At 37.9% G+C, this 27,723-nt stretch overlaps 1 protein-coding gene across 1 annotated transcript in view; it reads left to right on the top strand.

Moving 5' to 3' along the window:
• EIF3H (eukaryotic translation initiation factor 3 subunit H) overlaps positions 1-27,306 on the top strand; it is an 89,857-nt gene extending 62,551 nt beyond the window's left edge. The window contains exons 3-8 of the mRNA XM_075705542.1: positions 9,889-10,056; positions 11,557-11,656; positions 13,064-13,213; positions 21,764-21,884; positions 24,459-24,591; positions 27,044-27,306. Coding sequence (XP_075561657.1) covers positions 9,889-10,056; positions 11,557-11,656; positions 13,064-13,213; positions 21,764-21,884; positions 24,459-24,591; positions 27,044-27,141 — 770 coding nt within the window. The 3' untranslated portion in view covers positions 27,142-27,306. The remainder of the gene's footprint in view (positions 1-9,888; positions 10,057-11,556; positions 11,657-13,063; positions 13,214-21,763; positions 21,885-24,458; positions 24,592-27,043) is intronic.
• The last annotated feature ends 417 nt before the right edge of the window (positions 27,307-27,723 follow it).

Below are 27,723 nucleotides of genomic sequence, written 5' to 3'. Positions count from 1 at the left end.
AGCACTAGGAGAGTAAAAGTTGATCTCCACTCCCCCTTTTAAAGAGCTGCCCAGTGATGATAAGTGATGTTGAATATGTCTGTCTCCTGTGTAGTGGTTGGATCTGTAGCTTGAGAACTAAACCAGCAGGGAACCTGTCACTCTCAGATCTTTCTGTCTGCAAGCTAAAGAAGGGTAAAGATTTTTTTTGTGGTAGCGTTTGCAAGCAAGAGGACTTGATTTATTTCATCTGGAAGTCAGTGCTTGGCAAAGTGAATGGCTGACCCTGGATTTCATAGCGGAGAGATGTTTTCTCATTTATCTACTGGGTAGGACTTTTCCTGGATTGTGACTTGCTCATACCTTGTGTGCATGCAAAGTTTATGTTGCTCATGGCTTGAGGACTTTGCTTGACAGCGATGAGAAGTGCACATAGACAGTAGTACAGAAGAGATCCAAATGAAGCTACCCTTGGCTGGAGCTTTCATATGGCTTCATCGTTGCTCTCTAGGCTAGTTGGATGGGATGTCTCAGTCTTTCTTTGTGTCATGGACAGTTAAATGCCTACCTGCTCAATGGGATGCGTTATGGAGAGGTGTCAGGTGGTGTTTTGAAGAGTGTTGTAGGAGGTATACTGAAATGTCCTTGTGACATTGTGTTCATCTAGGTGTTATACAAAGCTCTTAGTTACTGCTTTAAATGAGGGATGAGAGTTAAGTGCTATTCTTACTGAAAAGAAGTAAGTTAATACAGCATTTTACTGCTGTTCGATCAGTAACAGTACCTGGGCTAGATGAAAGTGGTAGACTTTGTAAAACTAATGTGGATTTTGGGGGTTGTGTGGGATCCTCCTTTCTTCCTTAAAGGAGCAGTAGCTGTGAACTGCTTCAAGCCTTCCTGGCGCACGGGGAGATCTTGCTCTGCAGAAATAGGCCCCTGATGGAAAAAGCTGTAAGCCTGAGGCTGAAGACATGTTTGTCTTTTTTTTTTTTTTTTTTTTTTTCCCCCAGGTGCACTTAACATGTTTGAAAGCTAGATATTTGTGTAATTTTCATTCAGAAGACATGTGTTTATGAGGGTAGCTACCATGTTTGTTCTTCTGTTTTGCCAAAAATTAGAACTTTTCTTGACTGCTTGTCCCTGCCAAATGTTTTAACAGTGTTATCCCTACATGATGGGCTGATGGAGGTTATAGGAAACAAATAGCTTGTGTGACTTCAACTGAAGAAAACAGTCTGTAGCAACGATTTTTCTTTTAATGAATCCTCATTTACTATAAGGACAATTCAGAAAAATTGTTGTATGGGGCCTGCGTCTGCTTCAGTGTTCAGACCACATTTTGTGAGCTTGAAACTTAAGAACAGTGTGAGAGATTCTTCAAAACAGACATGTGGATATTTAATACCAAGGCATCAGAAAACCACTTGCTTCATTGTGTCTGGTAAGACAGGATGGGTGTTTTGGCTTTAAGTAAGCTGTTGAAGATGTCTGTCCTCTTCCCCCTGCCCTTTGAATTTTTGCAATGCATACACTAGGGGTGGTACAAGGTATCCAAACTTTGAAGCTTTACAAAAAAGAAAGATCTTTTTCTGCTTTTCAAGGAGAGGTGGGGGATTTAAAAGCCTCAAAACCCCACTTATGTGAAGTCATTATTGTTTTTCTTCACTTATTGAAAAGTTATTAACAAAATGAGACTTTCTTGTGATGCATACTGTACGACATTACTGATTTTCAAAGTGCAGTGATTCCTAAGTTGTTTCCATTTCAGTGTCTGTCCCTATTCTGCTTTCAAATTGTTGAATATGAAAAACTGTTAAACTTAAGAAGTAAAAATGACTATGTAATTCATTAATCTTTAAATATTTCCACATTTTTTCCAGATAATTTAATAACCTCTCTGAGCATTTATGTAATATAAAATTTCATAAAAATACATCCATCTGACATTTATGTAGGAAACGAATTAGATTCTCGCCACACATTTTTGTGTTATTGTGTGCTTAATTGCTCTGTAACTTGTAGCACTAAGGTAGATATGTTGATAATATTTTGTAAAGAAAGAGCTTCTACCTGTTAATGTAGCCTCCCTAGAATAAACAAGCAAAAATCAATGCCCAGTAAAGAAATGTAAGGAAATCTCACTAAGCTCTTTAAAACTTATTTCTTTTTAAAGGAGGTGCTTAGACAGATATGAGGTTATTCTAACATGCAGTTGGTTTTTGACCATGCTGATTCCTTTTCATGCCTTTAATACTACTTTGCATTTTAGCAGCTAGAATGATACTCATTGGACAAAGATTGTATGAGTAAAGGCTTCAAGGTGCTGAAGTTCATGGGAATGCATTCCTTATAGAAAACATTTGATGCTTTCATTAGGCATTTGATGTTTATTAGGAAATGAGATAGCATGTTTTTGCTCTTTTACAAGGAAAGCAAGAATTAAGTTGCCTAGATGGCATTTTTAGTAGTATAATTTACTGCTGCCATGACAATGTAGGCTGACTAAAACTTTTTTTCTTGATAAAGATTTTAGTCTTGTATCAAATCCATCTCCAGTCAACATAAAAATAGTAGTGTAGTAAGCCAAATGGCTGCTTAGATATGGATAATGTTTATCTGCCATATAGGAGGAGATGGAGGATTAAGTGGTGGGTGTTTGTAAGATACTGTGAAGATAGAGTTTTCTATATAAATGCCAAGAAAACTACTCCAAATATATGGCAGAAAACCATGTTGCATTCTCTTCTGGCGGTTGCTTCTTAAAGATCATCGTCAACAAAATAGTGGAATTATATTGCTTGATTTCAACTTTAATTTCAAGATGCTAGTTTAAAATGGATTTCTGAATTAAAAAATGCTTTTAGAAGACTCAAGTGTTTTAATATTTCTGGAAGTTAGTACTATAATGGTCTTGTCCTTTGGAATAATGTTGCATACCTTAGAAGACAATTTTGCAAGTTATCTTGACAGTCCTGCCCATCTTCTTTACATTATTCTTGAGTTTCAGGTGTGTTTGTTTAAAAACAGTACAAGTTTTCGTTATCTTGAGTTGTGTAATGAGAATTGTGTGGTCAGTAAGATTTATTTAGTTTGTCCAAAGGCTTATCTGAGTGTTTGCTCGTGTGTTAATAAAATGATACGATAGCTTGATTGGTTGGATTGCCTCCTAATTCAGTGGTTATGTTCTTAGCCCAGAGCCCCAGGATTGCTGTCAGAAAACACTGGGTGAGTGCCAGCACATGTGCAGGAAGTGGTGTGCTTCTATTTGCTGCTTTCCCGTTGTCCCGACACGCACATCCCCATGCTTCCCATTCCCTTGTTTTACTCCTTTTCGCTGAAAACTTGTCCTCATCCTCCTTTATTCCCACCAGCGACAGAGCTACCCTTTCCTGCCTTGCCCTGCTTTGGTAGGAGGTATGTCCTTGTGCTGGCCCGTGTTTTGAGCCACCTCTGTAAAGCAATAAGGTAGTGATGGGCAGTGACTGCCTGCATTGGTGTGGTGTCCCACACTCCAGGACAGTTACCTCTGCCCGTACTGCCAAGCCTCTAGTCATCAACTCTGGTGGAGACTATGCATGGGCAACTGCTGTCTAAACTGGTAATAAATAAGTCTGGAGATATATGCTTGCATCTTGGGTAAATATCTGCAGACAGAAGCACTCCAAACATTGTTTTATTTTTATTATGTTTCTGTTGCTTTTCACTGTTCACCTACCAATTGCGATACCTCCTCTGGGTGTCCCATACTTTTTCTGTAGAGCACAATTAATATCACACAGTGCTGTAGTAAAACTAACATTCGGTTGTGGTCAAGGTTAAAAATGAATGCGTTCACTGAGCATACACAATGAATAGTTACTTGAGAGTTTTCCCCTCTTCTGTTTCTCCCCTTCTTTCTCATAAAATGAAGGACTTTTTGCTTTAGAAAGCATTAAGACACTAGCAAAGCCTCAGTTGCTGTAATGAACATCTAATCATGGAAGATGGTTGGGCTTGCTCTTATTAGAGCAGTAGCATTGGTGGCATAGATGGAGGTGATTGCTACAGATTTGCTTTCAATTTGTCCCATAGTCTATAAAGAAAATGCAGATTTGTAAAGCGTGCTTTTCAGATGGTGTGCAGTTTTTCCAAGCAGTTGCTAACTTATTAAAATATAACAATTCCTTAAGAAAAATTTAATCCACTTTGGACAAATATGTTCTGCCCTTTTTTTTTTTTCTTCCTTGTATTTAGCAATTAAAATGGAGTTGAATTAAGTCTTTTGACTCGCTTTTGTTTTTGTGGTCTTATGATTGACTATGACTCTTGGACTTTTGCCTATTTTCAGGTGATTTTTTTCCCATCCAGCTACTCACAGGCCCTGGTCTGCTTAGCTTCCAAGTTTAGAGGAGATCAGGTGCTTTCAGCACAGTATAGCAAAAGTGCATAAAATAGAGTACTGTTTTGTAACCCTGACTTGATATTTCAGAGGAGGAAATGAATATTATTGAGGAAGGCAATATTTACTTTTAATTTTTTTCTCCCTGAATAGGAGAATTGTTGAGTTACTGAGCTTGTGCATTTGTCTTGGGAAAAGTGTGTGTGGGGTTGGATATAGATAAAAATCTGCAAATATGCGCATGCATATGTGTTGCACACTTAAGCTTAAGAAATATATTTCAGCAGTATCTAAAGGCTTTTTCAGATAGAACATTGCCTTTGCTGGAATTAACTGTGAGTTCTTGTTTCTCTTTGCCCATCCTTTTTATTAGTATTTTTTAACCAGAATAAGTTGGTTGTGGTACTAATTATATTTGTATCTTCACAACTGGAATTGTTATCAATAGATGCAGTCATTGTGATTCATAGTTTTTTAGACAATTAATTGAGATTGTGTGTGTGGAGGGAAACGAATTAATCTGTTGTCTCCATAATTCTCTGTGCTTAATTAAATTAAATAAATCAATTTTCCTTCTTTTCAAATGCATACGCTGGTTCCTTGAACTAGCATCTGCTAACTTTTTTCAGTCATTGAAGATACTGTCTGAAGCATACATGTGGTTTGGCAAAGCTTAATATGCATAGAAAAAACAGAATTTTTTGTGCTGCTAAAAAGTACCATGTAGTGTATAGCACTTGTTCAGTATGCATGTTACCACATGGTAGCACTTCAAAAGAGACAAATTACTGCCTTAAAAATACTACCCACATTAGTAGTGATGGTATAAAAGGAGTATTTTAGCTGTTTTTCAATATAGTTTGACCAGAATAACCGAAATTTGCCACGTTCATGTTGCCAGTTAAATTCAGAGAAGTGTTAGCACAGAGGCTGGATGCTGTTTCTTCTGATGGACTTTTGTGTCCCTTGGAAAGTATGTCCAGTCTTGAGTAAATTTTAGTTAGTGACAACCCTAGTTCATCTGTCTTCTGGATGCCCAAGATTCTGCGAGGAAACAGTATTCATCCTCAGATACTCCAGAGAGTCTGTTTGAGGAGGCTGTTGTGGGTGAGGGAGCGGTGAAGGTCTGCCTTGTTCTTGAATCAGTGACCTGCCCTCATGGAGACATGTGTAACTTCTGCTGTTTGAGTTCATAGTTTAAGGACAAATTTGTGAAACGGGAGTCGAGAAACACTTAATTGTGAAATCCCGACTGAAGGCTGGGCAGATGCTAGTGGTTCATAGCATTTCAGCAACACATACATTGACGTGTGACCTCCTGAGAGCTGGATTGTAATAAATTGTTTATAAAGAAATAAAAATAATACAGTTTTAATGATAAATAAACTTGCATCATGTATCAGGTTGCTACAAGAACTCTTGTTTTGGAAGTGTTTTAGAAATAAGCTGTTATTTCAAGAAGGATGTGAATTTGCCAGTTGTTTGTAAACTCTGGTGTCTTCAATTTGTTTGCATTTTAAAATCATCAAATGGACCTTTTTTTCCTTTTTTCAGTGCCTCAGTTGATTTGACCTATTCTTAAATTAGGTTTTCAAATAGTGAAGTTATTGACTGAGGATATTTTAAGGTATTTGGAGAATGTGGATTAGTTGTCCCAGTATTGAACGGGTCATCACATTAGTGTTCAGTTCTTGGCCTTGTCTCTGATTTATTATATAATTTTGCGTATGTTATTTTCTTATTGGTAAGGTAGGATATATGCCTCCTATATGTTAAAGCCCAGATAAAGTTTGTAATGTTGCCAGAACTTTTTAGAAAATGAAAAAGTGTTTATGTTATTCTAGTATTTTCTTCAATTTTTTTACAAGTTTGTTAAAACGTAGTTGAATTCAGGGGAAAAAAACACCTGCCAAACTACTGTAATAGGGTTTGCTGTTTTCAGTCAAGGAATTTTGTTAGTATAAATTCACACAAGCCAGTCATATTCAAGCAAAACACCTATACTGTATAGTTTCGCACTTTTTCTACTCTAGACAAATTATACTAACACTTTCTAGCTGCATTAATTCCCCCACCCCCATTTGGTTGCAAACTCACAAAAAAAATTGCCCTTTTAGAGGAAGGAGGATTTTTTTTTTTAATAATAGCAAAAGAGAGAATCTTCTGTTAAAAAACCAGTATCCACCCCAGAGAAGTGCTCAGGAGATGCATGACGGCTCAGGAGACAGAGGCAAGAAGCACACTGAGGAGTGCAAGCATGACTGTTGGCTTTCCTCCTCCTAAGGACGCTCCTGAACAATAATTTGCTTCAAAATACAGGTATACTATTTCAGTGTGGGGGAGGGGAGGAAGCATCCTAGCCTGGCTGTTTCCCTGACCTTTTCCTTGCTCACCTCAGTTCTGGGCACTCTCAGACTTAGTGGCGCTTTTTAGTGGCACCTTTGTGGCGTGGCTTGGGAAGGACTGTGACTTGAAACAGTGAACTCCTCGTTAGCAGAAGTGCATGACTGTCCCAAGTCCTAGCAGACTGAGGACTGGGTAGAAGGGGAGAGCTCTTGCCTAGTCTCTGCTGAACTTCTAGGTAAAAAGATGATGTTCTGTAGATTGGGCAAAAGATGTAAAGAAACAGTGCTAATGATATCAACAAAAGCAACTTGGGGGCTGTTACCCATTTGTGGAAGTTGGCAGCTTCTTGGAGCTATCTAGCTACTAATACATGTTATAAAATATATATGTTTGGTTAAAAGAGTTTCCATTTCTCCCTGGTGGGGACTGCATCATGTTTTAATTTCTGCAGTTGTTTTCCCAAGGCAGAGATGTTAGCTATTGATGCTTTATTGGTTCTTTGAGATTTTTCCGCTATTGCCTTCATTATCATCTAACTGCTAACAGTCGTGAGAGGAGGAATTGCTGACTTGAAATCTGGATGGTTTTCAGCGAGTCCTTTTTCTTCTAGATGATACCGCTTACGCTTATGTTCAGTTACACATTGCTGGTTATATGGTGTTTAAGAAAAGTTGTCCTGGAACTTGGTTACCAGTTACCTGGCAAATGAACACTTTTAAGAGCAAGTTTATTCACATCTGTAAAAGATCTGGATGTTTTCTTAGGGTATTCCCTCTCTTTAACATTACACCTCTTAAGGGAGAAATTATCTGAATGGGTCAACCACGTGATTTCATAGGAATCATATTATATATAAGTATCTTTTTCCCATCATTACATGACCATCTCTACTTTGACAGTGTCCTCAATTACAAGACAATTGCTATTGCAAGGGGCAGTCTAGCTCAGCTATCATCTAAAAATCCACATTTAACCTCATTCTCAAGAAATGTTTTATCTCTTTCAGATGCTTTTGAAAATGCCTTTCTAGTTTTTCCTTTTCATGACTTCATTTGGCCAGAAAGGATCTAACCATAATTTCATGTTTTAGTACGTTATAGCATGTCATGTCAAAAGCAAGTCTTACTCGCTTTCCACACAGATATGTGTTTGAAAAGCTTCTTTTCACCAAAATAGTTTATTCTAGCTATTTAATAAATGGATCATATGCTTTTTCAATTCAAAACCGTGGTCGCAGCAGGAGTCTTTTTGTTTGTTCTGGGGGAAGTCTTGTGTTCTCTATGTTTTAATTGTAAAATTTAGAAACTTAGCATCTTTCCCCCTCAAAAAACCCCAACAAAACCTTTTAAGGACTGAGCTTCTTTGACAAGCTAGGTCTTAGCTTTGCTTTTGTGAGAAACATTGAGATGCTACCTGCTAAAGCATCAGGGCTGCTGTGTAAGGAGTACGCTTGAAACTGGCTGCTATTTCTGGAAGTTGTGCTATGAAAGCAGGATTAAAATTTATTTTGACCTAGCAAGGGGGAGGGTTTTCATACTGACTTTAAAATAGCTGTTTGATTAGTTCTGCTGGCTGTCTGTCTGAAGAGTGTAGTGGCATCTTTAGATTTGCCTTGGTTTAGAGACAGCCAAATGGTGCAGTCCTTTTCTTTGCTTGCAGTGTATTATGAGATTTCAGACTGTAGCCTGGATGGTTTTACTGTATTAGTTTTGAGCACTGTATTATTATGGTGTCCTGGATCAAACACAAATTGCAAGTCATTTCTATTAAGGTATTATGAAGTAGAGTGCAAGCACCAACATATACTGATGGAAAAAGTCTGCAAGGGTTTATATAAGTGTGCGTAGATGACTTTAAAAATACAGTCAGTAAGATATTGCAATTTAATGAAAAGGGCCAGCAGACTGCAGAATGTAGTTTGTGCTGTAAGGGTGATAAGTTGGAAAAATATTTGTCCAATCTTGAAAACATGTCTCCTTGTATCTTTAAAGAATATGATTGGATTTTTTTTTTCTCTTGAAAGGGTGTGAAGTGGGGTCTGAAAACGTAGCACATTCTGTCCTCTAATTAATTTATGTTGCTCTTTTTTATAATGAATATCATATTTTCATCTGCACAAGGAGAAGACTTGAAAAAAATTAACAAAAATGAATGCATAGGAGGGGGTTGGTTTTTATCTTTGTAAATTTTTGCAGCTGCAGACAAAGCTTAAGGATTGTGTAGTGTTGTTGCATTTGATTTCCTATCAGTTGGCTTGTGACTGTTGGTTCATCTGATAATCACACTGAAATCTGCTTCCTTAAATTTAACCAGCAGGCACCATGTCTGTCTGTTTAAAAGATCTGGTAAGTGATAAGGTGTGTTGATCTGCTCAGTGGGGTTATGTTAAACATTCCGGAATAGAATTCTGTTCCATCAAGGCAATCTGTTTGAGTGAAGCATTTAGTAGAAACAGAATTTATGCATTGGTACAATGAAATATTACAGCTGTTGGTGTAAAAAGCCTGACCAAAAAAATGTTCTCTACTGTCTAAGGTAACTTACTGTATATAAATATGTGTGTGTATTATGCATAATATATATGTACAAGCATACTTATGCATTTATATACATCTAAAAAGAAGAAACAGTGTTGAAAAATTGAAGATAAATGCAGTCAAAACTATCTGACAGCTATTGCTGGTCCCCCAAACTCTAATAGTGAAAATGCAGTTTTATGTTGTGAAAAAGACATAGTTTATCTTCTATTTCATATACTTATTACGTAATTCTCCTTTTGATTGCAAACGTTATCTAATCCTGGACAGTATTACAACTTAAATCACAATATTTCTTTGTTACCACATGGTAAAATGTTACTGCTTAATGAAACCCAGTATCAGATTTTTTTTTTATGAATGAGCAAGGTAATACACACTGTAAATGACGTGTAACAGTTTGTTGATCACTAGCAATTAACTGCAGCTGGAAAAAGTCTGCTTACCTCAGGCTAGTCTTACTGTCATTCTCTGAGGAAGCTCTGGATTTTGATGAAGACAGTCCAGCAGTGAATAAACAAACTTCTATGCAGTTGCAAAAGTGAAAATAAAATAAAACACAATTTACTCATTTAATATCAAGCTCTCTCTCAAAATAGTACAGATTGTGTAAGTTTACTTTTTAAACATATTTTTTATTTAATCTAGTTCAGTACCAGATGGAAATGATGCGAAGCCTTCGCCACGTAAACATTGATCATCTTCACGTCGGCTGGTACCAGTCCACATACTATGGCTCTTTTGTCACTCGTGCCCTCCTGGACTCCCAGTTCAGTTACCAGCACGCAATTGAGGAGTCTGTAGTTCTCATTTACGGTTAGTATGAGGTTTCCTTTATTATTCTTTTCCCCTCTTAATATTATTACTACTATTTTTGTATTCTGTCTTTTGCCTGTAAGAGTAGCCTGGCAGGCCTTTTCGAGTAAATACCAACCCTGTGTCTACGGCAGCCTCAGCAGCAGCTAAGTCTAGACAGGGTTTCCTTCTTTCTGTTTATTTTTCTTGCTATCAGAGCCCTGATGTGTACGTTTTGGAATGCTGGAGTAGCTGCTTCATTTTTATTCCTTCATCTCCCCTCCCTCGTCGAAGGGGCTGGTGGAACCCGACCAGATGTCTAACAAACCCCGCTTGCTAGCGTGTCTGGCTCTGTACGTGACTGACCAATCATCGCACGAATTGCCAAGTTTTTTTTATACCTCTGACAGAAGCATACAAAACCTGGACTGTTTCTTAGCACAAAGATTTTTTTCTTTTCTGCCTATTTAATGGTGTTTCCTCAAGCTCTCCAGACCAGATGTTCTGTGCTGTATCAGAACCGTAGGCAATTTAACAGCTTTATAGCCTCCCCCTCCCCAAACACTCACAGTTTGCCATATCTGGCAGACTTGCATATAGTTTCCAGCTGAGAAGTAAATGTAACGTCCTGAGTATCTGTCAGAAAAAATACTAATGAATACGATCAATCTTATGAGCTGCCCCAAAATTGTTTCAGTATGTTAACAATTGGATTACAGTAAAGAACAAGTTGTTAAAGTATACTTATATTGGCTGGAAACATTGCATCATCAGACCTTGATGAATTTTCCACTTGTTTCAGTCTATTTTGGTTTTCGTTTTATCACCGATTGCTAAAAGTTTTACTGTGTTAAGTTTCAGACAACATGAATGTTAACACAGCTTTTATTCTCATGTTGGCATGCTTCAGCCGTTATCATGCTGCAAGTGTTAAGCTTCTTTGTCCTAGGAATGTAACAGTGTGTTTAGAAAATTCCCCCCTAAATTCAGTAGAGTATGTCAAGGCAAAACTAATCTTTTTATATACCAGTTACGTTGTTATGCACAAAGCAGCAGGGCAACTTGATCTGAATTAGCTTATTGGTACTCCAAGATTACAAATTTTTTTGTATAAAATGTAGTTCAATGAATATTTTAATTTACTGCATAATGACTGGAGGGAAAAATCTTTATTTAAATGAGGTAGCTCTTACATAAGTTCTGTGGATAGTTCATATGGAAAAGAAAATGTGAATTTAGACCTTTAATGGGGAAATAATGTTGTGAGTAGAATGGGTCTAGATCCCTCCATGTTTTCCAAGTTAAGCTTATTAATTAGCTGCACCGTATATAGCTGGATGTATTTTACATTTCAGTACAATAGGTTTACTTCCGCTATAGTGTCTCTTCTGTGTTGGTTGTCTTAAATTTTTTTTTTAATATGACTACTCATTTTCCTCCTGTTTATGTCATTCAGATATTTTTTTAAAAAAAGGCAATCTGGGGTTAGTAATAATATGCTTGCTCCATTTTTATTTATAGATCCCATTAAGACTGCCCAAGGGTCTTTGTCACTAAAGGCGTATAGGCTGACTCCCAAACTGATGGAAGTTTGCAAAGAAAAAGACTTCTCTCCAGAAGCGTAAGTAACTTAAAAGAATGTTTTCTCATAGGTTTTGCTGGATTATTTGGGAGGCAGGGGGTACAGAGGATGATGAAATACTGTATTTTAAATTCGTATGTAATAGTGCGTCCTGGGGAAACTGGATTTATATGGGTAGCGATAGACGTGCACTGATACAGTGGGCTGAGAAGGCATGAAAGTCTGTCTTTGGGCACCTAAAAAAGGGCTGAAGTGGTGTAACTTGGACTGATTTTGGATATGGTCAGTGGGCTGGCTGTGAGGACCATGGTGAAGATAGCTGTATCTGGGAACAGAGTCAAAAATATAAAAAAAGAAATGGAGAAGAGGAAATAGCTAGTCTGTCTTTAATCTGTTTTTTTTCCAGAAGGAAAATTGAACAGGTATTCTGGAATAGCGATTCTTCTGTATTTACTCCAAATTAACTCCCCCATGTGGACACAGTCTTCTGGAGTAAAGTGGGATAATTACTCTGTTTCAAAAGATTAGCCACTTGTAATAGATGTAGGCCTTAGCTGTCATCTTTTTCCTCAAACAGGTTGGTGTTCAACAGCAAAAGCACAAGCACTTGTTAAACTTTCTTTGTTGAGGAAAAATGGAACCATTTCATTGCTTGGTGTCTAAACGTAACAATTCCATGATGAGCAAACCTGTGCTTAGTCAAAAAAAAGGCGGGGGGGGGCAGGGAAGGCAAAAAGCAAAAGTTTTTATTCCAAAATTCAATATGCATACAAAGAAGTTAAGGATGTATTTCCTCAGAAACTTAGAGATCATGCCTTTATTTCCAGATTTTATGAAAGGTATTAGTATACTTTATTATAAAGCAATAACAATAGTTTTTATATGTATATTGCAAAAAAAATATACATTGGAAATTTATATTTTAATATCCACCATGGAATTTAATTATTCTCAAACACACGCTATTTTGTCAATCTCATTTTTGGTCAGTAAAAATTATAATTATTCAGTTATTGGGGAAATTGTTTTTCATTGTAGTAGTTATGATTTTAAAGGTGTTTCAGCGTCGTGGTAAATAACTGTTCACCTCTATTTAAGAAACCCTGATGGCAGGGAAATCAGTAAAATATTTTGGAAGGGGCAGAGTTAATCCTGTCAGTACAGTCTTTTGCTGGAGGCTTTTTCATGTAAGTAATGTATTAGCAAGCAAAGCGGCTGGTTGACTTCTGAGAGTTTTTCCTACAGCAGCTTTTCCTAGTCTTTGTAAACATGAGGTTTTGCCATGCAAATGCTCTCTTACCAAAACTTGACTCTTGTTTGATTGCGGAACTATGAAAATCAAGAGTTTTTACGAAATTCCCAGTTGTTGTTGGAGCAACAATTCAACAAAAAGAACAAGAGAGTTACTGGTTACATTAATAAATATTTTTTAAATTTTTTTCACAGCTTGAAAAAAGCAAATATTGCTTATGAAAACATGTTTGAAGAAGTGCCCATTGTAATTAAGAATTCATACCTGATCAATGTGATGTTGTGGGAACTGGAAAAGAAATCCGCAGTAGCCGATAGACATGAATTGCTCAGTCTGGCTAGCAGGTAAGTACTTGTTAAAATAATGGATGTATTTTTATTCGCTTTCCCAAACCACAGTTTAACACCTTGGGTGAAATCCCAGTCTCATTACAGTCCATGGAAGCTTTGCCTTGACTTTTAATAGGGTTAAGGCTTTACCCTTCATGTTCTTTTGCTGAAGGAAAAACTGCATGGTAAAACTATAGGATTCGATTCAAGGACTAAATTCAGTCTGTAATCCGCATATACCTGTACTGCTTGAAGTGTGTAATCTTTTCAGTAGCGTATATTTCTTCAAGAAAATACTGGCATTCAGAAAATTCAGACAACTAGATCTGAAAATAAAAATTGGTTTTGTTAAATATTCCTTAAGAAATTCTAGAAATTATTTTAATTAAAAATAAATCGCATTTGTTCTACTTTGGTAGCAGGATGCGTTTGAAAATAAAATAAAACAATAAAGCCTCTGTCTGAGAAGCTGGCAAAAAAGCTCAGACTGATCGTTATGACAGCCAGCATTCATGATGTCAGAAATTGTTTAAGAGTTTCTAGAATGTTCTTCTCATAACTTTGTCTAAGAATAACTTTTTGTTCTTGTAGCACTTTGCCCTGAAAATACATTTATGATAACAGAGTAGGCATGACCTCTAGCAGTATGATCAGAAATTTGGTGGTGCTTAAATCTTACACAACACAGTACATTTAACTGGATTATTATTTGGGCTGACCAAAATAACCAAATGCACAAAATGATGTAGTATCTTGTTGCATGTAGAAATTGGGATGTATTCACTGATAGGTTTTTGGGGTGTAACACTTTCTTTTTATGTCAAGGCATTGTCTGCCAAGACTCTGATCCCCTCTGGCTCTCACAACCAAGTTAGTTGAATACTAGTGGCCTCTCCCCTGCACTCCCCTCCCCACCCCCATCATGTAGGGCTCTTGTTAATGGATCCTTATTGCTAGTGGTCCATATGTTGCCTGAGTTAGCAGAAATTTTCCACTCTATTTTCTTTACTTGAGCTTATGTGGATGTATTGAGGGATCTGATAGCTTTTAGAGAAATTGGTCAAGAGAGAACAGGTACAGGGTTGAACTCTGCCAGGGAATTTACAAATGTCGCAAGAGACCCTTAGTCAATAATTTTGTCCAGTAAAGTTGTGACTTTGCACCTTGGAATTAACAAAGTGAAGAATTTTTGCCAAGATGTTCCATCTGCTTGACTTTGCAGGCTTTCTGTCAGGCTCTTTCCTTGGTCAAAGATCACAAAGCTTTTACCGTCTGAGGAGAGGGTGGGCACTGGATGTAGGAGATGACAGTGATTCCTCATAAGCGTTACCACTTTACTGTGAAAAGGAGGACTGTTCTGCAGATACAGCAGGTTTCCAGGTGACCTGACAGCACTGCCCTTGATTATTTCTATGGGTTTGCTCCTGGTAAAAAGGGTTGGGATTACCCAGCACCCTGAATCCTAGCACGGGCTGCTGCTAGTCACACGATACAATTCTGGAAATGGAAATAAGTATTAACTGTTCTGTACCATTGCACTGACTCAAGATAAAAGATAAGAACTGTACAAATTAGTTTCCTTTCTGGAATGATGGTGTTAATAGCCTGGTGCAAGACAGGCTTTTGTGTCGGTCCTCACATCAGTAAATGAGGAGTGAACAAGAAAAACATAAGCCCCAAAGAAAAACGAAACTCCATCATTTGCGTTCAGGAATCGTTCACAACAGGAAAAAAGCAGCACTTTTGTCTTAGTGAATCAAAGTTTCTTTTCGACGGGTGTTTTCTTGGAGCAGTGCAGCAGTGTTCTTGATAGTGACACAGGTGGAGCTGGATTCTTGATAAACCTGGTTAGAAGTGCCTTTTCAATTAAGTGTGTTTCTTTGAACTGCCACAGTTACTATCCTATATACTGGCAGCAATTTTTTGAGCCTATTGAAGTCTAGAATTTCCCACTAATGGGAAATTAATTCAACAGATTGAACAGTTTTGAGAGGTATTTCTGAATTATGTCTCCTGAACTGACTTTCCTGGCAGCATTCTGCTGGCTCACCTGGCCTGTTTGAGGAACTTAAGGTGCTTAGTTTTGTTTGAAGCAAAGTAAAGTTTTGGAAATTACCCGAGTGGGTTTATTTGCAGGTTTCTGTATGTGTGTTTTGGTTTTTTTAATATTTGATAGCTGCTTTTAGTTACTAGGCAGGTTACATTCAGTGATATCTTACATTGGTATAACTCAGCTGGCAAATTAAAACATTTTAATGCTCATTTATTCAAGGTAAGGTGACTTATATTGCCTGCTGAAATATGTAACTAGTTTTTACTTGAATTCAACAACTAAGATTACTCTGTCAAAGAATATATTGCCTGAAGTAGGGGAGTTCAAACCCCCACTATTCTGGAGTTTTATTTTCATTTTGCATTTCCTTATTTTTGTCTTTGAATAGTTGTGGCTAAAACATCTTGGGTATCAACTTCTAATTTTGGTGTATGTCCTCCTCACTTAACTTAGCTATTGTAGAATTAGTTGGCAATAACTGTAAGTACTTTTTGGGGGGCTTGGGAGGTGGAGGGTGGTTTTGGGGGTTTCTTTTTGTCCTTTGAGAGCATCCCTGAACCTTTTTTTTAATCTTCTGAAGCAATGGTTTTGGCAATGAAATTATTTACCTGTAGTTCTTCTCCTCTGGAGAGTTTGTTTCATCAAGATTCTTACATGTTCAGCCACCCACCTTGTCTGAGTTTGAAGCTGTACCTATTTGAGGTACTTTGTCTGCACCTTAATATCTTTCTCCTTTTGAAGTACATTTGTGATAATTGTATAGAGTAGTTTACTTTTTTGGGCATAAATCTGTGTTTCTCTTGTGAAATCTGAATTGACTGGAATATTCTAGGGAAAGCAGTTGAAGGCAGAATAGCACAAGGCTAGCAAGTAATAGCAAGTAAAGGCCTTTTGCTCAAACTGTTATCCTCCTGCTACCCTTAAGGACCAAAATGTCTTGAAGACCTTGGAGTACTGCCAGTCTTTTGATAGAGACTCAAGAATTAAAATCCTGTCAGATAATGTTCCAGATCTTCAGAGAAATAATTACAACCAACTTTCCCATTCTCATCCATCTCTTCCCTATTCTATTGATGATCTAGTTTAAATTAAAAAAAGCTTTTTTGTGGTCTAGCTTCATAATAGGGTTGTTCTATAATATCTCAATTTGTCTCAAGCAATTTTTCTAATAGTGTGCGTCAGTAGAAGCAAACATGTGCTGAACATTTACTGCAATAACATCTACTTGGCAGATACATTTTTCAAACATCAGATGCAGTATTTTTGCAAAAGTGACATAAGGAGGGTTACTTTGGCTTTCGAAAACAATATTAACCTTTATACATTGTACTGCTTATTCAAAAATCTCAATGTGCTTAACGGATTATTAAGATAATTATGAAAATCTCTAATTTGCAGATGGGGGAAGCTGACACAGAGAGGGTAAATGTGTTGCCCAAAGGCACACATCAAAGTCAGAGTAGAAAAGGGAATGGAGCTCAAGACTCCTGACTTACATATCTCATTCAAACAAAATCCTCTTAAAAAGATCCCAGGCTGAACTCAGGCTGAAATGCTGAGATGTAAACAAGTTCTGCTAAGCAGTGGCAACGTTCCTTAGAAATATTTAATCAAAAAGATGTGCTTTGCCCAGCAGTACCTCTCTAATCCACCCAAAGCTGTTCCCACCACGAGAAGAAACACTGCACAGGGTGGCTATCTTTCCCAAAAAACAGTGACTCTGAGAGGGGCTTCAGTAGACCTGATGGAAAGTGGAAAAATGGGGCAGCCGATACAGCATTTTCTTACGCTTGCTTTTGCTGCTCCCTTTTCTCATCTTCCTTAGCCAGGGTGCAAGCAAAATGAAATGAAGTGAGGGGATCCATTTACAGTGATGGTAGGCAAGTTTAGGGGACCACGTTTCTTGGACACCTCCAGCTTCAGAATTGTTATACCCCCAAAATTAGACACCTGGGTACAGCATAGTCCTTCAGGTCTCAGAGGCTGGGCGCCTCTGCTCCCTCCTGGGCCAGCGTACGTAGGTGGGCTTCTCCAAAAGTGCAAGCTGAGGCCCACGAGCTGCATGCAGAGACAGTTAAAACTAATGAGCAGGACACAGGAAGCTGAGAACGATGTGAATTGCTGCCTTTCTTTGAAGCTTTGGTGTCTAACTCGAGGCTGCATTTTGGGTATTTCAGACCTTTAGCGAGCGTGTGTCTGGAGTCCTGTCCTGATTAAAGATGCTGAAGTAAATGTGGGCTTCATGTGTAGTTCCCCATTATGAATCCTACAGAAGCGGAGCCAGTTTGAGGTTCCAGCCCCAGCTGCTTGCATCATTCCTCCCCACTACCCCCATTTCATCTCTACACCCCTCCCACCCTCAAAGATTTTTATTCCCTCATCTGTTTCAGAATATGGCTGTACAAATAGCTTTGTGGAATAGTCTGGTGGAAAAAGTCAGGCTGCCACTCTTCCCTTCCAGCCTTTCCCTCAGCCTCCCAAAAAAAAAAAAAAAAGAAACCCCAACAGAGGGTGTTTTTGCATTTACAGTAGACTATTTCACTGAAAGAGTTTGAAATGTGCCCACGCAAACAGCTGAATCCATACAGCGGAGAGTGCTGTAATCCTTGGGCAAAGGGGGAGGGAGAGGCAGGAAGATGCTGGTGCTGGAACCTCTTAAACTGGCTTTGCTGGCAACAGCAAACTGCACCTTTGCTCTCCTTAAAATATATCTGCCAAGGGAGGCCCTGGTGGTATGAGCGTTCCCTCAGAAAGAGGGAGGCTTGCATGTGGGTCTCTTAGCCAGATCCGTATTCTAACAGGATGGCCTCGTGTAGTGAGTGATTCGTGAGTTTAGTTAATGTATAGTTGTTGCTTTCTCCTTCTGTGGATGCTAGACCATACCACCGCCAAATGCAAGGCTCACCAGTGGGAAGAACAAGACAGAAAGGACCATAATTGTTATCTGCAGATTAGGCTACTCTATTCACAGGTTTCTACTTCTCGCCCTGAGAATTATTTGACCTTTGTATTTGATAATTATTAAACAAGGAATCGGAAGTAATCCATGTGTCAAGGACTTGATTTCATATTTGCCCTTTTGGGTGAAGGATTATACGCCATCAAGAGTAAGGCTGTTACAGAAAAGATGCACAGCATGAGAAATTGCTTTGCAGGCTATACTTTCTAGTCTGTTTTTTTTCTAAACAAACTTTGACAGTTTCCCTTTGACTGTATATGTTTGTTCTTTTTTGGCATTTTTGGTGATGTCATCCAAGCTACACAGTAAGTCTCAAATACTAAATTTCTGGAAGTTTTACAGGTCACTCACTACAGGTGAGTGATCCTAATAACAATTCTGGTGAAGGAGTGCTCTCACATTAGGTTATTTCTTCATTAGACATGTAAGAATCCACATGACAGATATTTTTTGACCCTCCTAACTGCAGGAGAAGTTCCATTCTGTTTTTTCCCCTTTTATTATCTATATTTCTCCCCAAAGAACAAGAGAGTCCCCATGTGTGGACTTTCTGATGCTCAGTATGATAGCAATTCTCCAGCTGATGTTTCTCTCCCACGAAGATTCACTGGTACCTGAGGTGTGGTGGTCTCCTGGTGCTGTCTTAAGGTGGAGCTATCTCTTTTAGTTTAATTCAAGAGTGTGCTCAGATTATCACCACCGGGTGATGGGACACTCAGACCTGACTTGTTTCAGATGAAACTAAACTGAAAGTAGGCTTTAGGAGGATACCTACTGTGCTTCAGCCATTAATGGGCTTTCAAATCACTGGACCACATCAGAACTAGTGATAAGAACCCCCCCCGAAACACATGTAGCGTGGACATTAGTTTCTCTGCACCAGCTGGTTTTGCTTTCTAGATCTTAGCTCAGTTGGTTAGAGCATGGTGCTAATAACACCAAGTTCACAGGTTCAATCCCTGCTTACTGCAGGGGGGGTTGGGCTCGATGATCTCTCAAGGTCCCTTCCAACCCAAAGCATTCTATGATTCTATGATCTGTTCCTGTTGGTCTACGCTACTCACTAATCTAAATGTAAACTTGATTTAATTGACTCTCTTGCTGAATCAGCTAACTGAAATGCCTCTATTAAAAATGCAGTTTCTTTATTACCAATGCCCTCAGAACAACAACAGATGCAAGTGCTGAGCTTCATGTTGTCTACATTTGACTATCACAGAGCCTTGTAGGAAAGTGAGTCTTGATGGGGATGTGAGCAGCATTTACTGGCACGCCCCCACCTTTTTTTTAAAAAAAAAAAAAAAAAAATTTTTTTTTTAGTCGCATTGATGTGTAGGGGGCATTTAGGTACCTAGCAGTGTGATCTTTGAGAGCTGCTGTAGGGGAGTGCACAAGGTAAGGAGGGTGCCTAAAAGAGCCTTTGGGCTAAGTAAGTATATGATGAGTCTTATGCTAGAGCAATGCGATTTAACTTCCTAAATCTCACCAGAATAAATTTCAGCTGAATAAAGCTTGCTTAAACATGGTATATATACATTTTTCCAAATTACCTCCTATTCGTGTTTCTATTTTTTTTTTAAGAGATGGAGCAAAAAAGGGTATCAACCACATGAGACCTGAGGAAAGAGCTGGTCCCGTATTTGCAGCATACTTATCACTTCATGTCTCAGTTCACATCTGTTTAAGTTATCTGTTTTTAGCTTTTTGTTTCCCTGGCAATGAGAGCAAACACTATATTACTGCAACTTCTAACAATAACTCTCTGTTTCTGTATTCTGCGGTACTAAGCTGGTCCCAAAGAGATTCACATAAAATCATTCTTTGTAACCAGCTATATTTCATTTGGACACTATCTGTAAAATAATTATGTATTCCCGATGTCCACATACCCTACAAGGCTATTAGTGTGTACCTACATAGGCATTTCTGATAATATCCAGTTCTAACACTAACTCTAATATAAACTCTATAAAAACCTGAAAATATGCACACCCCTAGCCATGGCAATATTCCACAGTTCTAAATATCATGTGCTTGAAATGTTCAACCAAAAAAACCCCAAGAAGTTTAAAAATAATTATTATAGTGGCGCCTTTCTTGCTGCTGTGTAGCTGAAGTCCTCCTAACCATCTGCCTCTGTACGCAACTGAGATTTAAAACTCTGGCTTGTAAATAAATTGTGGTCTGAAGTTACTGATACAGCCTTTTGTTCAGCGAGCAGGCAGCTCAGCTAGTGAAATAGCTGTCCTAGTATCTATCAGAGATAAGGATGTCTTTAGCTACATTCTCAGCAGGTATCCTCTAGTGCCTCAGTTCATTACTAGCTTCTGTCTCCGGCTACGAGTTCTATGGATTTGGGGAATAATTTATACTTAAAAAGCGATGTGTGTAGTATTACGTAGGTGGTTCTCTTTTCACTTTATGCCTGTCTCTTCCAGTTAGTTTCCCCAGTCCATAGGCTGTAGCATGGTGGGAATGCATTGTAAAAGTCAGGAAGAATCTCAGTTAGCATGGGGGAGCAGTGGCTGAAGGATATGATTCTGACATAGAAGTGCACCAAACTTTTTATTTGAAAGAAACTCTCATGAATAGTAGTGGATTTCAGTTGAGGAGGAGAAGGATGCAGTTTAGCTTTTTGAGTCATTGGTCTTCAGCCAAGTAGGACTGGGTAAGTCTTAGATTAGAGCCAACAAACTAGCTTCTGATCAAAGGGATCAATAGAGAGCAGTAAGTACCTTCTTTTACTGTACTACCCTGTAAACACAATTTAGGATGAATACTGTCTCCATGGGCACCAACCTAAAAACTTCCAAAACTTTAACTTGGAAGCTATACCTTAAGTTGAACACTCCTGCAAAATACTGAATCCATTGCTAAAAATGGTTACAATAAAAGTTGTTTAACAGACTGCATTTGTCTGGCCAAGGCAGTAGATCGCATAACTGGAACTGGACGCGCCCAGCCTAGCTGCTTCCATGTTGCCTATGGTATGGAATGTGGAGCTGGCTGGACTGGACGCAACACTCCCTCTCAACAGCTAAGATCAAGCGATGTCTGCTGAACTTCCAGGCGTGGTTTGATAGAGTAGTAAATGAGATGGAGTTCTGAAGAATATTTAACGATCCCTTCAGAGGGATCGTTAAATATTCGTGAAAAAGCTAGCAGTAACTTGAAACCAAACTCTTTGAACACATCTCCTGGAACATTGTTCAGGGTTGCATGTCACAAATGCATTAGACTTTTTCTTTTAAATGTTTGACCTGCATCTGTAATATCAGTAAATTCACACAAGGCATTGGTTTTTTTCATAACTGTAAGGTTCCCTGCAAAACCCAAAACACTTAAATATGGTATTTGCAATGTGGCAAAGATGCTAGAGGAGGAGATGCCATGTAAAGTATCATCAAATAAATACATGAACAAACATAACCAGGAACTTAAAAATTTGCAAACTGTGCCATTAGTGCAGAAATGCTGGTCAAGTAACTTGAAATGAATTTTAATTTTTTTTTTTAATAAATTCAATCTTTCATGAATGTTTCTTGTATTTCAGTAATCACCTAGGGAAGAGTCTGCAGCTGCTGATGGACAGAGTGGATGAGATGAGCCAAGACATTGTTAAATACAATACCTACCTGAGGAACGTAAGCAAACAGCAGCAGCAGAAACACCAGGTTGGTAAAACCTCATGGAAAACATGAATGAGAGGATTTTTTTTATTTTTCACAAAATACACTTTGGGTAGTGTTATCTAAGACAGATGAACTTGGATCTAAGCAAGATAAAATTCTTGCTGAAACATATCCATTAAGTAGATTTATAAAATGCGCTAGTCAGTGGGGAATTATAAAATGGGTTCACTTCTGCTGACATGTAGTGTGGATTGGTCTTTCTTTGCTATTTTACATGTTTGTTAGTGATTTATGATAACCCAAAGTCATTGATAAATATGCTGTGGACACAGGGATTAGAGGTTTAGTAAATGAAAGAGCTGAAACTACAAGTGAATTGTTCCAAAACAAACCATGTTTTAATATCATCACATGTAGTCATGCATCTAGAAATAAAGAAACATAGTACGTATTTAAAAGGCAGTGGACTGTTCTCTGATCAGAAATGACATTTATTTTTGTTTTGTATCAGTAGACAGTGATACTGATCAGGTGATGCTGACTTTTAATGCCTAATGTTAAAGGGCCTCTTCAAAATCCAAAGCAGTCTGATTACAGAATACTGAGTTTGGAGACGGGCTGTAGGTGGCCATGCTTGAGCAGAGGGGTTGGACAAAGTGACCTCCAGAGGTCCCTTCCAACCTCAACCGATCTGTGATTTGGAGGTGGTATTACTTTATTTGCTGTTGCTGCATTTGATAAAACAATACTGTGTCTAGTTATAGAAGAATGCTGGTAAATTGGAAAAAAAGCACTAGGAGAATGATTTAAAAGTCTGGAAAGCAGGTCTTAGTGAACACAATTCACTTCATGTGATAAATTAAGTTAATGAGTGACTTGCTTACTCAGGAAGTACCTGCATGAAAAATAAATTTGAACTTTTTAATCTAGCAGACAGAGATATGACAAGATTCAATACTGGCCAACTGAAAATGGGCCAGGCCACTTTAAAGATAAAATACTGCAAGTATTGCTACACAAAGTAGCTAATTATTAAAAAGAGCACCTGTGGTTCAAGTGAAATGCTTAATCACTGACTATTTTAAAATCAAAATTGGCTTTTTTCATTTAAGTAAAGCATAGCTTGAACAGGGAGTACTTTAGGGAAGCAGCACATGATCAGTGGTCTCTCCTGACTTTGTAATTCCTGAGGACATAGAAGCTTTGTGCATGTTATCTTCAGAAGATTTATTTTCCTTTGCTGCCTAATTTGAATAGAAAGATGGCATCCACTTCAAAGGTTTTTGTTAATAACAAGGGGATCTATTTATTTTGAAAAGCAAAGTGGGTTCCATGGTGTCTCACTTCATTTCTTTACTAACTATAGCTGCTTTAGTAGTGGCTCATTGCAGCATAGTTAGTGGTCTTAACTTCATTTTTAAAATGGAGCAATTGTGATTAAGAGCAAGCCGTTTCAATAGAGAATAATAGGCAGACTGCTGAGAAGTGAATGGGGTAATGCAAAGAAAGAAGAAACTACATGCAATTCACATACAAATATGGGCATTTAAGATTTTATTTTTAACATTGTCCAAAAACATGTATTTGTCACTACTACTGGAAAAAAAATTACTTCATTTGAGTATGCCACCAAGTATGAACTGTTTTCAGACTCTTATGCACAGATACATTTAAGTAAGTGAGAGAAAACACTCTGTAGTCTTTGGCCTCTTTATTTTAAAGGTTTTTTTTGTGTGTGTGTTGAATATGAGGGCTTCGATAGACAATCTTACAACTAATTCCTGGCTGTGACATACAGTATGAAATCTCACATACGTGTTTTTGAATGTATGTACTTCTGCAAGAACAAACGTTTATCCATTAGCTGAAGAAATGTTCTGCCTTAATTTTTATAAAGTTTGAGTAATCTACATGGCAAAGGGAAGCACTGAAAACAAATCTCTCTTTTTTTAAATAGCTGAATAATTTCTACAAACTGCTACTCTAGTATATCCTCTGGTAACCCACAAAGAAATGGGATCAAAGTGGCAGAATATCTAAATAGCTGGAGAAGAGAAATGAACAATTATGCTTTGTTTCAGCCACCACTTTGTTCTCAGTTTAGAGTTAATAATTTTTGGCTTAAAATACCGTGTTTAATCAAGTTCTCTTCCCCTTTCACATTAATATTGTTTTGACCTTTAACTGCTATAATACTGAATATTTCTGGTTTGTATAACTATTTGAGGCAATGGCTTCTCCTACCTACATATTCCAACCTTGTTTTCCCTTTTTGCATGGGGAGGCCTTTATCTACCATGCTGTATTCTTTCCATCGGATACAGTATTTATCTCTATGAAAAAAATTTAAACATTAACCCCACCACCTCAGTACCACATAGTTTTCCAGTGCCTCGCTTATTTAAAGTGTCAGGTTTGGGGGGGGGGAATGCTTGTTACCAGTGAATTGAAATAAACTGTGAATTGCATTTGTGTTATTTGAAATAAACTGAATTGCATTGAATAAGTATAATTTTTAAAGCATACTTGCTGGTTACGTAAAGAGCATCTGAAAAGAAAAACTTTTTGTTGCTCTGGAAGTCCTGTTGCATTCTGTTTCTGTTGCTTTATTTTCAGTACCAGCAGAGACGCCAGCAAGAAAATATACAGCGTCAAAGCCGAGGAGAAGCCCCTCTTCCCGAGGAGGACATCAATAAACTTTTTAAACCACCACAGCCACCTCCAAGAATGGAGTCACTCCTTATTGCAGGTAATGTTCTAGCAGCCTCTTCAACTCATCTTTTCACGTATATGAATGTTAGCTCCGGAGAAATTGCAGTTGTTTGTTACCTTAGAACGCACCTTAATTTTTCATTACCTTTGCCATTATGGTGTGATATTTTGGCATTGGTAGTATTCCAAATAGTGTCCAAATAGTGGTCAAAGGCAATGGTTTCAACCTGTGGTCTATAGCCCTAGTGTCTGAAGTATTAAAAAGGAAAAAAAAAAAAAAGTAGCTAAGAAAAACAACCTAATTGCTAGTAGGCAGTCCATGCCTCTGTTAGAATGTAAGCTTCCACACATTAGAAGAATTTTAAACCATCTAAGTAACAGACGCATGTTACCCATGCAGATACAAACATACACAATTTTTTGAGAGCAAGCCACTGTGTTTAACCAGAATGGTGACTATAAAGCTTTGAACTTGATGTGTGGAGACTTTTTCCCTTTATTTCTTACTTTGCCATGGTGCCTAGCTCCTGCTTGACCATCTGTGCCTCCTGGGTTGATGCGAAAGGGCAGGAGCAGCAGCCAGAGCCTCTTCTGGCTCCATTGAGGGGGTGAAACAGGATTTTGCAGGAGAGCTGGAGAAGGCCCCACAGAGAAGGCTTTCTGCACAAATGGGTGTAGTGACTAGTGCGGTCAATAAGCTGCTCCCTGCACTCATACCCCAGCTCCTCCCACAACTCCAGAAATTAGGGGGCTGTACAGACAAGAGGCAGGAATAAGCTGTATGGGCTGGAACTAATGATTCAGAGCAGAGTAGTTGCCTGCAGTCCTAAGTTACTGATAGCATCCCTAGGTGTTGAACTGGCTGGTGCAGCAGCTGAGAAGATTTTAATTTCACACAAAATTGCGATAATTTCTTTGATTTCTACGGCCAGAGTTTTAGGGAAACTATCCCCATCTTCCTGCACCCCAAAGTGAATGAAAATGTAAACAGGAACAAAGGTCCCACCCTCCTAGTTTCTTCAGTTTACTCGTGTGCTGCAGTACGTAGTCACAGTTTGGTACAAAAGTCAGTGCCTCTCCTGTGCCTCCTGGAAGGGTAAAAGCATCTGGGACCTCACAATGGCAACAGAGAGCAGAAAACCTAGATGCAATTTGGAAAATGTCATGAGAAAGCAAATTGTTTAACTATAGAGGCTTTTTGGATCAGTTAGCTATCACCTTGTTTTGTACTGAGAGAAAAATAAACCAAAGTCCTGGTAATTTAGTGTACCCAAAAGAGTGCTTTGACATTAAAACAAAAAAGTGAATTTGAACTACCACTCTTAAATTTTGGAGTGACCAAGAGATTATTATTTTAATATTAATACTGCTTCACACTGCTAGTAGGTGCTGCTTTTGGAAGAAATAACGTTCTTGATTTATTATTCCTTTCAGAGTCTTTCAAAAACTATTGTTTTGATAGTTTTTACCAGGTAATGAATCCTAGCAGCATTTAAACATTCAGCTTTAGCATAGCTTAAAAATGCAACAGAAGTGTGTATGTGTGTACACGTGTGTTTTATGAAAGTGATAGCTTAGGATGAATCATCTCTTATAAGAGGAGGAATTGAAAACTATTATACTTAAAGGAAAAAACAGTTTTCAGCCAAAGCACTCCCTTCGTTTGTTCTTTTACCATAGTCAGGGGAAGAATTGAAAGCATCCACTTCAACTTAGATGAAGTAAAGTTTGTGGATAAAGAATAAAACTTAGCTCTTTTGTCTCTGAGGCATTTCAAAACTTTTCAAATAGAGTATTAAATTGAGAGTTTATTGGCCTTCTAAACAGTCTTAATTTTGATTAAACTGGCTTCGTGTTTTGCTATTCCTAGCTAACAAGGGAAATAACTTGTAGCAGTACGTGTATAAAAATGTTTTGATGGGCATGTTTGATTTGTAAAGCACTGACAAGTCTTCATACCCTGATGATTTTTGAAATAGCTAATAAAGTGAAATATTAGGTGGGGAAAAAAGGCTAGCAAAATGTCAAATAGGAGTACCACAATTTTCAGTCTGCTACTGAAATACTTTAATATTTTAATAGGGACAAATATTTTAATAGGGACAGCAGATGCATAAGAACAGAACTGAAATTCAGTCTTGTAGTATTTTTAGAGCAACTAAATTGAACAATTAATGTGATTAAGCTTCCAATACAGCAGCAAGAATTGTTTATTATTTTTATTGTCATATGTCTTTTCAGAAATTCTATGTAATAGAATTGTAGGAAAATTAAGGGGTTTTTGAGCATCCCAGTTTACCTATTCTGTTAATTTAGTTTCTTCTTCTTCCCAAACCTATTTGGGAATACTAAAAATGTAAAATTCTTAGTTGCTTCTCTGTATAAATTCTGAATGATTCATGCACATTTGGCTTTTTAGAAATGATGTTCTAGGATGTCTTTCTGAATTTCAAAAGTGACAAGGGTTTACTCTTCTTTCCTCTTCACAGGTCAAATTAATACATACTGCCAGAATATTAAGGAGTTCAATGCGCAGAACCTGGGCAAGCTTTTCATGGCTCAGGCTCTCCAAGATTACAACAACTGAAGAAACTTTGCTGTAGCCCTCAACAGGAAAAGTTATTTACAGTTTTATACTGTTCATGATCCTCTAGAAAATTTAGTATATTGGGAAGAGAGTCTTGTAAAACAGAGTCACTTTGGTTTGTGTAGAATTCTCCTGTAAGAAAAATAAAGGCAAATTTTAACGATATTTTAGTATTTCCTTATTTGTTGGCCCTATTGGACTGGAATTTTCTGTGGTCACTCAGGTTTTCTAAATGTTTGGCAGTTATTCATGTTTAGTCATAGCAAATAATACAGGTTTTATTTAACTTGGAATCTGAAATAAAACCAAATTATTACAAATGTTTAGTATAGCTGCCTTCACAGAAGAAATTTAAGGTTTCCCAGTTTTGGTTGAGAACTCGGAACCATAATGTGCTAGTCACTTGGAGCAGTTGCTCGTTTTTATTTTCATCTGTTTGGACAGTCTGGTGTGATGGACCTTCCATATCACAACTATTTCATAGGCTTCACATTCTGAACATACAAAACTAGTGTTACGTGAAGGCTGATCCCCACCATATCATGCTAAGCTGTGTTCCCATTTTCTGTTGCCGCCACCAAA

Source organism: Pelecanus crispus, chromosome 2 (genome assembly GCF_030463565.1).
Source record: "Pelecanus crispus isolate bPelCri1 chromosome 2, bPelCri1.pri, whole genome shotgun sequence".
NCBI classification, from domain to species: domain Eukaryota; kingdom Metazoa; phylum Chordata; class Aves; order Pelecaniformes; family Pelecanidae; genus Pelecanus; species Pelecanus crispus.
Note: the sequence above shows the minus strand (reverse complement) of the source record. Positions and strands in the feature narration are given on the sequence as shown.